This window comes from Hippoglossus stenolepis, chromosome 6 (assembly GCF_022539355.2).
Source record: "Hippoglossus stenolepis isolate QCI-W04-F060 chromosome 6, HSTE1.2, whole genome shotgun sequence".
NCBI classification, from domain to species: domain Eukaryota; kingdom Metazoa; phylum Chordata; class Actinopteri; order Pleuronectiformes; family Pleuronectidae; genus Hippoglossus; species Hippoglossus stenolepis.
Genome location: NC_061488.1, coordinates 9427403 through 9439697, shown reverse-complemented (window position 1 = coordinate 9439697; position 12295 = coordinate 9427403). Strand labels below are relative to the sequence as shown.

The 12295-nt window shown below is 41.7% G+C and overlaps 1 protein-coding gene across 4 annotated transcripts in view; it reads left to right on the top strand.

The window, feature by feature from the left end:
• The window catches only part of LOC118111447 (metabotropic glutamate receptor 7), a 94367-nt gene that overhangs the window by 65953 nt on the left and 16119 nt on the right, over positions 1-12295 (top strand). For all 4 annotated transcript variants that reach the window (XM_035160060.1, XM_035160056.2, XM_035160058.2 and 1 more), the window contains exons 5-7: positions 1780-1917; positions 3828-4028; positions 10757-10896. In XM_035160060.1, the coding sequence (XP_035015951.1) occupies positions 1780-1917; positions 3828-4028; positions 10757-10896 (479 nt within the window). The remainder of the gene's footprint in view (positions 1-1779; positions 1918-3827; positions 4029-10756; positions 10897-12295) is intronic.

Genomic DNA, 12295 nt, shown 5'->3' with positions numbered 1-12295 from the left:
TCTGTGAATTTTCTGGACATTTTCCTGCTGTATTCTCGATTCTCACATGCAGGGCTAACGCGCACATGTTCTGGATATTTTACAATCCTGAGCAACTGGCATCTCACATACAGCCCCTTCCGGATCATTTCAGGAAAACGTGATCTGGAGTTCAGTGCATGTCTGAAAGCAGCTTCAATGTCTGGAAATCAGTGCAAACACTGAAAGAAATTAAATGTACGATCTAAGAAACACATTATAGATATACTGTGCTGTGCAGAACTCTGCGATAGACGATGCATTTCAGAGATGACATTTTATTTCGCTTCTTTTATTCTCTGTTCTTGTCCCTCCGTCTCATCTTTTCTATTTCAGTCGGCAATTTCCAACTTTTCTCTGAATGGCTTTCAACAGTCCTCAGAGAGCAAGAATGACCTTTTAACATTAGTGCTTATTGTACACGACCAGACTAAAATCCGTTTGGATAATATTGGCTATTTTATTATTAAATCCTGAACCAGTGAATGTCACATACACATCGATCAGCGTGGGCTTACTTGCTTTACAAGTTGATAATCTCCTCTCTCAAACTGCTTGAAACAATTGGCATCACTGATCTCTGCATCGTTATGGAAAGAAACACAATATAAAAAGTCTATAGCTGGAATTCTCTTTGCCCTTTCGATCATTTCCAACATTTTATGCCGATAAACTCCAAATGAAATACCATTACTGCTTGTTTTTATGTGCTTAGGTGGTGGATTTCTCTCTAAAGCTGCAGCATAAATAGTCCACCCGCAAGAAAAAAGGAAGACGATGGGGAAATTATGCTGCTAATTATACGCCGCATTTGCCAGGACATGTACAAATTCACCACACAAATAGAAGGTCCTCAGCAGGAACCACCTCATTTAATGTTCTGTCCAGTGTCACAGGCCTAATAACCGTTCATCACTACAATTGAGCAAATTTTTAAGTCTGCGTTTTGTGAAGCTTTGCTTAATTAGGGGAGGTCTAGCCAGGACGACTGTACACTCTGACGGCAGCGAGAAAAATTATGAATCCACCATGCATCACTGATGGTCTTTTGAAAGGAAAATAAGCTGAGTCATTCAGCTCTGATTAGCCATTATCACCTCTACCCACGACTCGGCTGATATGACTGCGTAAGAGAGTGGAGACTTGGACGGAGAAACTTTAAAATGTGAAATTCATAATTCAAAGACGGATAAAAGACACTGCGCCGTGAATCTCGCAGTGACGTTTACTTCCCTGACCCACATTGGGTGGGGAAGTTGCACAAACAAGAGAGAAAAATCCAGCACGCAGGCTTTCTTTTCTTTCTGCTTTGTCGCAGCAACTTATCTCTCGTTGAGCTAATGCATCATACAGGCACCTAAGCCCTATTAGGCTAATATATCATTACTTCAATCTGATTCTGTTGTAATGGATTTTATGAATTGAAGAAAACCTGTTCAGCACCTACAGGACCTCACAGCCCGAGGCAACAGGCTGTGGCACCACTTACAATCCCTGCGTTATTTATTATGCATCCTGTTTTTTAATTAATGTAATTTCCTAGATGAAAGAAGTGATTAAAGTTCCATGGGGCTCGAGAGGAAGAGGAACCACCATGGTCAAATTGTGATGAAGAAGCGCTTGCTGGTGTACTTCCAACACCTAGCGGCCCAGCATCACGCCGCCGCCGCCGCCACACTGCTGCGCTTCGTTTCCTCCAGGTTTGAATTGGTCGATAATTGGTCCGGATCTTAGCCATTCTCCTCCTTCCTCTCTTCCCAGGGTTTGATGAATACTTTACGGCGCTCACCCTTGAGAACAATCGCAGGAACGTGTGGTTTGCTGAGTTCTGGGAAGAAAACTTTGACTGCAGGCTCCTCAGCGCCTCGAAGAGAGAGGATACCAGCCGCAAATGCACAGGTACATGAGTTCTGACATTAGCAAATTAGGAAACATGTCTGTAAAACACTAAAGGATGATGCATAATTTCCCTCTCCTGAATCATGCTCAAGTGAACTTGACCTTTTGTTCGTATTAGAAGCTGCAGATAGACTGTTGGGGTTTTAATTCAACCTCTCTTGTCTGCGGATCAGCCAGGAAGTCTAACGCCAGGTGTTTCTGCCCAGCGGGTGCAGGACAGGCAGAGTTTATTATTAGAATAATAATGCACCACGTGGTCTTAGTCATAGTACAGTTACAGACCGTCTGCTCCTGTGGCTAATGTCCTGTATCTCTAAAATCCCATTTTCTCTCTATATTCCCCCTTAACCCAGTCACCTTGACAGCTCAGCACAGTCATGACGCGTATATTAACTGCACTGCGCCACAGTGGACTTCATTTAGGTTGGAAATTACAGGAAGGGAAACTAAGTAAATACTGTCCATGCCCCCCGTTCTGCTTTATTGCCACCATTGTGGCAGCATTAATGACAGAGCTGCTGATAACATTCTGGGATGTTCCTATTACTTAAACTGTGGCTGCCAACATTGTGACAGGCAATGCGCTGCGTTTATCATCTACGCGGATGATGCCTGTGATTTGGGATGCTGTATTAATCTTGCTTTCATATGTGACGACGGTAATAACAGTGTGACACAAATTACTGTTTGCTGAGGGATTTTGTTTCCTTTATCATCTTTTTGTTTGGCATCTTTAGTCATGCATCAAAGACCGAGGATGGTTGTCCCACTTCATGTGCCCCACAAACCCTCTGTAAAATGACTATTAATGTCTGTTATCTTTTCTCCAGTTGCTCTGAAGACGACTGCACCACTGTCAATTTATTCTCTCTTTAATTTGTTTTTACATCTAGAGTCAAGCTCGGTATTTATGAATGTTAAATACGAACTGAAGGCTTTTGCATTGAACCACTGTCCATTGAGCGCTCTATGCACAGCTCGAAAAGGTAAAAAGGTTACGTGTGGGCTGAAATGTGTGTTAAGTTCTGAGAAATTGGCTGAAATGTCAGCACAGATTGCCTTTGACCCTCTTCAGTTTATGCAAGTCTCCCACATCATCATATGTGTCCTATTAACATAATGCGCTCCTCCACTCAGCTTGGAAATTACGACCGGCTATCACCGAAGAGAAAATTGTCTTTTAGTATTCACCGTAATTCTCTTTATGTTTATGATGCAGGTTTGTTATCCGGGAGCTTGAATAGTATGATTATCTTGATGATGATGGTGATGGTGATGATTATCATTAAAATTAGCAGTAGTATTTTTGTTGTGATTATTTCCATTCACCCTTTGAAACACAGCTTTTATCTACCCTGAGTATAAAATGGCTAATTCGGTTGGTAACAAAAACAAAAATCCAGCAGCGGTGGCACATTAGTTATTCAAGCGGTGTCTCAGCAGCATGAGGCAAAAACCTTTAGAGCAGCCCGTGAAAGAGCAGTAGACTGGGAGGAGGATATAAAAGAGCAGGAAGCCACTGTAGCAGAGCATGTTACTAAAGTTCACGGTGATCTTCATCACCTTGCAGATGGGACAAATGACATACATTCTTAGCAGCCTATTACTTTGTAATACACCACAGTAATTCAATCTGAATCTGCTCTGTTTGCCACAAACACATTTTCTCACAGTTCAGCCTGATATCTTCCACTCCGGGACAAAATGTGTTTTCTTATTTTCTGTGCCACGTCGTCCCTTAAGGTGTTATTCCTTCAAAATCTAAATTCAAAGCAAATGGTGAATGGGGGACGAGAAACAACAAAACCAAGCAGGAGATGATGAGGCGTGCTGAGAGAATGTAATGTCTAGTGGCTCGTGGTTTATTTGGTTGTTAGTCATCCCTCTTTCCTTTTTTTTCTTTCCCTCAGGCCAGGAGCGCATCGGGATCAACTCCAAGTACGAGCAGGAGGGAAAGGTGCAGTTCGTGATTGACGCGGTGTACGCCATGGCCCACGCTCTGCACAACATGCAGAGGGACTTGTGTCCTGATCATCTTGGCATTTGTCCACAAATGGAGTCTGCGGAAGGGAAGACGCTGCTGAAGTATATACGCAACACCAGCTTCAACGGTGAGTGACACGCGGTGGGAAGATTCCTACAGAGAGCATGGATCATAACAGGGAAATAGTCTTGGAGACTCAAATTAGATCACTTGCTGCTTATCATAGCTGCAGATGATTTCTCTTCTGTTGTTTTCTTCCAACAGTATGTTTCAGGCTCTATTGTGTGGATACAGATCAATCGAGCATACTGTCGATTTGAGAAATACTAGAATAATGTGCTTACGGATGAACCAGCAATAACATAATATGAGATCTGTCTTTAAAATTATATAATGTTTTCTCTCAGTGCATGAGTGTAAATGAACTTATACAGCCACTAGAACATTAAAGGAAAATTTTGTGTTATTGCTGAGACTCATATGAGAAGATGGATGTCATTCTCCCAACTGTACAGTAGATATGCAGCAGGAGCCGGCAGCCAGTTAGCTGAGCTATTTAAAACATTAATAACCATCCATTATCTATACCACTTATCTTTTGAGGGTCACAGGGGGAGCTGAAGCCAATCCTAGCGGGCATTGGACGGACATCAGGTTACACAATGGGCAGGTCGCCATTTTATCACAAAGCCAATATACAGAGACAAACAATCATTCATACTAACATTCACACCTACGGTCAGTTAAGAGTCTCTAATTAACCCTAACCTCAATCTGCACGGCTTTGGACTGTGTGAGGAAAAGCCTGGAATACCTGCGGAGATCTCACTCAGACACAGGGAGAACATGTGGGAACCTCTTTGTTGTTAAACCATGCATGCTGCACCAAAACATGTTTTTTGAATCTGTTAAAATAAAGTGTGGTTATGGTTTTACGGACGATTACTCTGCCAATAGTTGCTGCTCCTACGTGTGACCCACTGTAAAATGGAAAATTGCTTTAACCCTTTAGTTTTTCAATAGACTAAACAAACAAGATGCAATGTGTTGATTAATTGGGTTTAGAGGTGCTGGTGAGCGACTGTTTTTTAACCTTTTGGAAAGAGCCAGGCTAGCTCTTTCCCTTCTGTTTCCAGTCTTTATGCCAAGCTAAGCTAATCATCTTCTCGCTTCAACAAAATCTTTACCAGACAGACTTGGCAAGAGAGCAAATAAGAATAATTGAAATACCAAACTATCTTTAACTGCTACATTGTCTGAGAATATTTTTGCACAAAGGTGCTGCGTGTTCATATCTCTCTCCAGTGTCAAGATAAAATATATCTTAGAGAAAAACTAAATAAAGGACATAAAAGCCAGAGTCATCTCGGACTATAAAAATTGGGTAATGAATTCTTACTTTACCACCTCCTCTGTGATATGCATCATATGCAGTCGCTTGTGGGCTGACTACAATTTACATTTGCATTTAGATTCATTTATAGTTAAAAGCACCACAATGTTTTCTTGATCTATGTAATATTTTCAGCCCATGTGATGTATTATGGGTCTACCGGTACTTGAACCTCTATATAATTCAGCCCTGTGAACAAAGTGATGTGGATGATACTTAACAATTAATTCCAAGTAGCTATAAATGACAAATACTCTGGAGTGGAGGAGGAGAGCCAAATGGGAGCTGGGGTCTAAAACAAGAGAAACTTTTGTCTTTACAAATATGCTGGTATGTATGTCAGCCAGTGATCATTAGAGCCTCCTCTGAAGTGCATCGTGTCTTCACAAAATGTTCTAGATAAGATTCTGCTGTTTAAAATCAGAAATCCGTGTAATCTTCTCTGGAAACTGTCCTACTTTTAGAGGTAGACCCAGCTCACTTTGAGCTTTAAAAAAACACTGATGTAATTTAATGGATCGTGTGGGAAATGTAAACTTGTTTCGACATATCGTTCTAATGAATCCCTTAATATCCAGGTCTTTTATTTCATTTCATTTCTATTTCTCAGCGTAATTATGTGTACACTTCCGACATGATTTCTCACGTATATAATATAAACTGCAGGCTCCCATGGCTGAAAACGATCAGGGAGAAGACAAATCTTGGTTCGTTGCCAGGTTAAATAAATGACTGAAGAAAATATTAACACAGACAGGCTTTTTAAAAAGATTGCACCATGAAGAATACGAACTAAGTGTGGGCAGCAGAGATCAAGTCATTAGTTTTCTCTTGAACCTACAGTTCATCTCAGGTCTGATGATCAGACTAAATTAGGATTTGCTTTCACTTCATTATTCAGTCAGAGATGTTTCACGTTAACTGTTTTCTGTCTGACAGGTGGAGATGTTTTGTTTTGTTTTGCCCAAACCGATCGGTGCCAGCCAGGTCCCCATCAACACCCTTTTCAGGCTATATAGGTAGTGGCTTGCTGTCGGATCACACAGCGCAGTGCTTGACCAGTTAAAGCTAAAAATAGACATTAACAATACTGTTGCACAAGGGATATCTCTCCTTAGATCTGATCTCAGAACAGCAGTCTGTCTCAAAAAGGATCTGATATTGCCCGTTTGCAGTCATCTCTGAACATAGGGCTTTTTGTTTGCATTCATGTGTTTTCTTTTAACTGAGGAACATGTGTTGCTCTTCGATATTCACGCACTTGCCGTATTTGAATCACAGTTTTATTCCAGAGGGCCTAATCCCTTTATGTCCATTCATAATTCTATCTACAAAGCTCTGATTTGCCTTATTTTTGTTTTGTTTTTACTTCCATACACCAACAGACCGACTTGAAAAAAAACATCAAAAGATGTTGGCAGTGATTCAAAGGTCTGGAGTCAGCCTTTGAAATTCCTACAAGCATTATATATAAGATAAGGCTCAAATCCCAATAAAACACCATATGCATTCATTTCTCTTAATACTTTCTGACTGCTCTTCTTTTCCTGTGGCGACCATTTGTTCCTCCCTTAATCTAAAGACATGCAGACCGGGGTGATGTTATTTGGAGACCCTAGATTGTCCGTAGATGTGAATGTAATTGTTTGTTTCTGAATCTTGGCCGTGCGATTCACTAGCAACAGCCATCAGGTAAAACCTTTTAAATTCAGCTGCGTGAGATAAAAGAAAGAAACCTTTTGGTTAAAAAAAACAAAAAAAGGTCGGGGGAAGGCTATTATAAAAAGACGTGTCTTAAGGTTTCTTTTTAAACCGTCAGTAGATGCAGAGCCCCTAAGACCTTCAGGGATGCTGTTGCACAGTTTTGGGGCGTAATTAACAAAGGCTGCCGCTCCACGACTTTTAGTTTTGACGTCGGGAACGATCAAAAGGTTTTTTTCTAGTCGGAGGATATCAGCGACCGCGCAGGCACATATTTTTTAAGCATGTCTGCCAGGTAAGATGGGGGGGAAAGCCTTCCAGTGATTCAAAAGCTAGTATAAGAATTTAAAAATGTATTCGGTGACTGACAGGCAAACAGTGGACACAGATTAAAATTGGAGTGATGTGGGCTCTTTATGTGTTTGTGTTTTTAAGAACTCATGCTGCTGGATTCTGCATTCAGACAAACGGGAGTGTAGAGAGGGATGGATGGTTTTTAAAAGCCCTAAATCAAGCTAATGTGACATTAACAGGAGTCATAATAGCAGAATTAAATGGTGCATTGAGGACGTTCAGTTGTATATTAAGTGTATCAGAATTAACTACTGAAATAAAGGAACATCCAGAGCAGTGATGCATTTTAAAATAGTTTGTGGATAACACTGTAGGCCTGTGGCACAGAGGTATCAAATGTACTACCAAGCTACACTCGGCCACACTAACAATACTGTTGGTATTTCCTCATTACATTGTTAATGGGATTTGTTGTCAAAAAAGGAATAAGATATCACTTAACATGTTTTGGCATAATTAAAGTATAATAAGGATCTTGATTCATTAAACGTTTGGGTTCTAATCCTGTAGTGCATCTCATCTTCCTTTTGTTTTGTGTACAGTCAAGGCATCGTAAGAGTTACACTTTATGATTATCTATGTACAAAAATGTGTGAAAGCGACTTCCCAGTGAGCTAAGAGCTAAAGACATGCCTGCCTTTGTCTAATTCGGTCGCTATGGCAGCAGTGCAGAGTTCCAGAAGGCAAGAAGCCCACCGATTTTAAGGTGGAACTAAAGGAAGAAAATAAAAAGTCCAAGGACACCTTAACTAGGTGCAGATTCATGCATGGGACCGGGAAGCTGCTGTTCAATCTCAATAACCATCTGGGCTTCTGTTGACTTTTCTGGGGGTTTTCAGCGTCTGAGTGTGGCTCTGACAAAGGAGCCTCATTTCACCTGAGTCAAACAATAAGATGTCCACCTTCTGCATCTACTCTACCTCTTCTCCTGTCTTGCCGTTGTATTCTCTGCCATTTTTTACCGGCGAGTGAATGTTGCTCTCCCGCAGCTCCGTCAGGCATATCTCGCTGTCCCTCATTGCATTTCGACTGGAACCACGCACATTATCCTGTGTACGTGCCACCGCTAATGTGTGTTTGAGAGTGAAGGAGTGTAGGCCTCCTTTGTTGATCCCCCCACTGCGCCGGAGTCACAGAGCTGAGGAGTGAGAGGCAGAAAAAAAGAAAAGAAGGGGAGAATAATGATGCGAGAGAAACACAGCAGTGGATCCCCAGTCCACCCACACTGCTCAGCACAGCAGCCGTGCACTTTTGTTAGGTCTTAGTTCAGAGCCTCATGCAAATGCATGAATCTGTCATCTTAGACAGCGGTCTCACGAATTTTGTTCCCGCGAAAATAGCCAACAGAAGATGGGAAGGAATTTCTAATGCCTTTTTATCTGCACAGACACAGACACAGCACTTAATTATTTGCTCTAAAGCTGAAGAGCGTCAAGTGCCCAATCACTCGTGTCACTTAACTGAGCAACTGTGTGTGTTTTTGTTATTTGTGTAAGCTGTTAGATTTTTCCCGTGCTGGGGGCGTGGAGTAAGAATAGTAACCCCGCCACGGTTATTGCCTCAATGAGTCAATACCTTGTCAACATCTTTTTACAGTGTGTCAACAAGTCGGTCGTGTGTTTGGTGGAAGCAGAAGTGACAAGACGGTGACTGCCACCCGCCAAGTTTTAGTTTGGTTTTCATTAGATTTTTCACCATGGGCTTCACAGGGGCTTCGCAAGGATAAGTCCCACGGCTAATTACTTAATGAACGAATGAAAAGGCTTCATAAGAACAGTTGAATTCATTTTGAACACTTGTCCAGATTCATTCCCTGTGCTGACACATGGTTTTTCAATGAAATAGTCCCCGACTTTTAAATGAAAAGACAGATGGTTCAAATGACTCCAGCGGTGCCATTTCTGTATTGTTAATGTGGAATATGTGTGCTGCCACTTTGCATAACAGCCGATAGTGAGGGATGTGTGGCTGCTTTAAGTCTTATCAGCTGACGTTAATGCACAATAGTGTCACAGAGTCAGGGAAAAAAATAATTTGGTTGCTTGTACTGAGCGTTTTATTAAATTGGCCTCACTGGCCTGTGAAGGTTTTTTTTCACTGGCTAGTTCTGCTTTTTTTTTTGTTTCACAAGTCTTTTGCCTTGAAACTTTTGTACAATGTTCAATGACAAACGTCCTTGGAAAAAAAAAAATGGAGGGAGATGAAATTCCCTCCTGGCTTTAAAAAATAAGGAAAAGGTTCAGTGGCCTTCCATCCGAAAGCCACGAGCTCTGTTCTAGATACAAAAGACAACACGTTCCCAAAAGTGTTTTGGAAGTATGCTGCTGCTCCTTCCTCTCCACTTTTTATAGCCCGAGCTATTAAAGTACTTAATTCCCATGCTAAGTGTTATCAGGCTCCCCCGTCCCATTTCAAAAATGGTATCTCCATTCGAGCTGATGAACTACTGTATTCGGTGCCAAGGTGAATAGACTTGCAGCATTTTTTTTTTTGTTCTCTTGCAGCATTGTGCAACGGTAGAAATGACCTCATCAACCATTCAGCCCTCATGTATAAAATACAGCACAACCATTGTTCCCATTAATGCCTTTCAACATTCACTGCTGCGAGGGAGAGCTCATGTTGAGTGACATCTGCATTAAAACGCCGCCTTGCACTCACTCCGCAGCCAAGAGGATTGTTTTATTGAATTAACCTGCACACATCCACACACATTAGTGGAGGCACAACTGAGGATTGAGAGCTCCCACAGCTACACATTAAAAAAAAACTCTATTACTATTTTATTCCTTTCCTCATGCGTGTGTTCCAGGTGTCTGCAGTCCTCTCTGAGCTAATTAGTGAAATCTTCGGGGCTCTGCTTGACACAGGCTGCTCCACGCTGAGAGCAGATGGGGACCATATGATGCTTTGGCTGACCTGTTTATCCTCGCTACATCTCCTGTTGTTGTCCACTGCGTGACTGAAACGCGGTGCTTTTAACCCAAGGAGGTGCACGCTCATTGTAAACAGCGGTCGATGTCGGATTTCAGGGCGCAGCTGAGAGTCCACATGTCCGACCGTGTTTTGAATGTGAAAATATTTCCCCCCCTGTCACCGGTGTGCAGCCACGGTGATGCATAGGAAGCAGGTGAGTGAAGCGTTATGTTGGTCAGTGGGGAGCCCGATTCCCTGCCCCAGATTATCATGAAGGTTCAGCATGTAGGTCATGATGTGTGGAGGAACAGACGCACACACACTGAGATCCTTCATGTTGTCCACGTGTGGGCTGCCACGCAACCAAAGGCAAGGGGTTAAAAGTTCATGTTTCTCCTCATATAACAGGAGGTGTTTTACCCTCTAAAACCAGCGTCTAACACCTCTCTCCTCTGCTGTCCTTTTGTGTCCTTCTCTCCTGCTATGTACAGGCAGCGCCGGCACCTCTGTTGTGTTTAATAAGAATGGCGATGCTCCAGGACGCTATGACCTGTTCCAGTTCCAGGTGACCAACTCCTCCACCCCAGAGTACAAGATGGTAGGACAGTGGGTGGAGTCGCTTCAGCTCAGGGTATGACACTTTTCTGATACCAGGAGCCCAAATGATGTAAAATGGTGTTTGTATGCTTGTGTCTAAACAGGGTATCTACACTCAGTGATGCAAAAGATTCACTTGAAGCCACTTGATGGCTTTATGTGTTTTTCCAAAATTGAAATTTCCTATGTGACAAGGAGGTGCATATTATTTGCATCTCAAGTACGGAGAGCACTCAGCTGCAGACAGGCTTTACTTACATTCTAATTGATGCATATTAGATGCAGAAAATGAATCTGTTTGTGCAATTTAGCAAGAAAAACAAAGTGTTGCTCTTTACCCAGCAGATAACTCTTCAAAATTCCATCAGGTGCAGTGTTGTCCTCCAGCAGTTAACATGTTCAAACACACAGTGTTGTTGATGTGCAGCCTGCTTACGCATTCAAATGATGAATCATATCCCATGTTCCTACAGAGAGTTACTTTTAGACTTTATTTCACAAATTAAGTGTTTATAGTTGTACTTGAAACACATTTTTTTTCAGAGGTTATTAGCGTCGAAACAGCTGCTCTTAAGAAGAGAAAAACACGCAATTAAACCCACAATAGATTTTAAACTCGGGATTGTGAAGAAGAATAAAAGGCAGTAATTATAGTGCGATGCGTGTTGTGTGCTATTAATCTGTTTCCACCTGTAAATGAATGTTGGGGCAGAACAACAACCTCAGACAGGGATTTGATTTGAGGGTCCCAACATTAGAAAGAAGAAAGCAGTAAAGAAAAGAAAACAGCGAGGCTCGCTCTCACTCGGTTGCTGGAGATCACGCTTCTCCCACTTGCATAGGTTGGAGGAGTGACGGTGAAGGAGAGTGGGAGGAAGAGAAAAAGAACATGTTTTTAACCCAAGTGTCAGTCCGTATATGATCAGTCTTTGGCAGCAGAGAGCAGCTGAAGATGTTGACGCTGTTAGAAACCGATGTCTAAATACACATCTCCCGTGTCACAGTTGGTGCTCGGCAGCTTTTACTGCGGGTTTCACTGTACTGTACGCGATGGAACTCAAAATATATGATCCAAAAATTGAAATTTAAAGTGCACCCCAGAGTGAGAGATAAATCATATGGAAGGCTCTAGGTACTCCAAGGATTTTAATATAAAAATAAGTGAAAATGTAATTTCATTTTTGGCATTTCCAAATGATAGGAGTGGAACCCATGGGGTAACAGAATGGAAGAGTCATTTTTCATTTCGTGGAATCCTTAAGTAACTTGAATTCACCTATAAAAAAAATATTTTTACTACCACATTAGTGGTTGGGGCAGCGCTAACTTAAAATTACACATACTCTATGATAGAATGACACCTGAGCTGGAAGTTTTATGTTTTTCCATGGAACTCAAATTATAATAAAAGAAAAACATGACATTTACATACA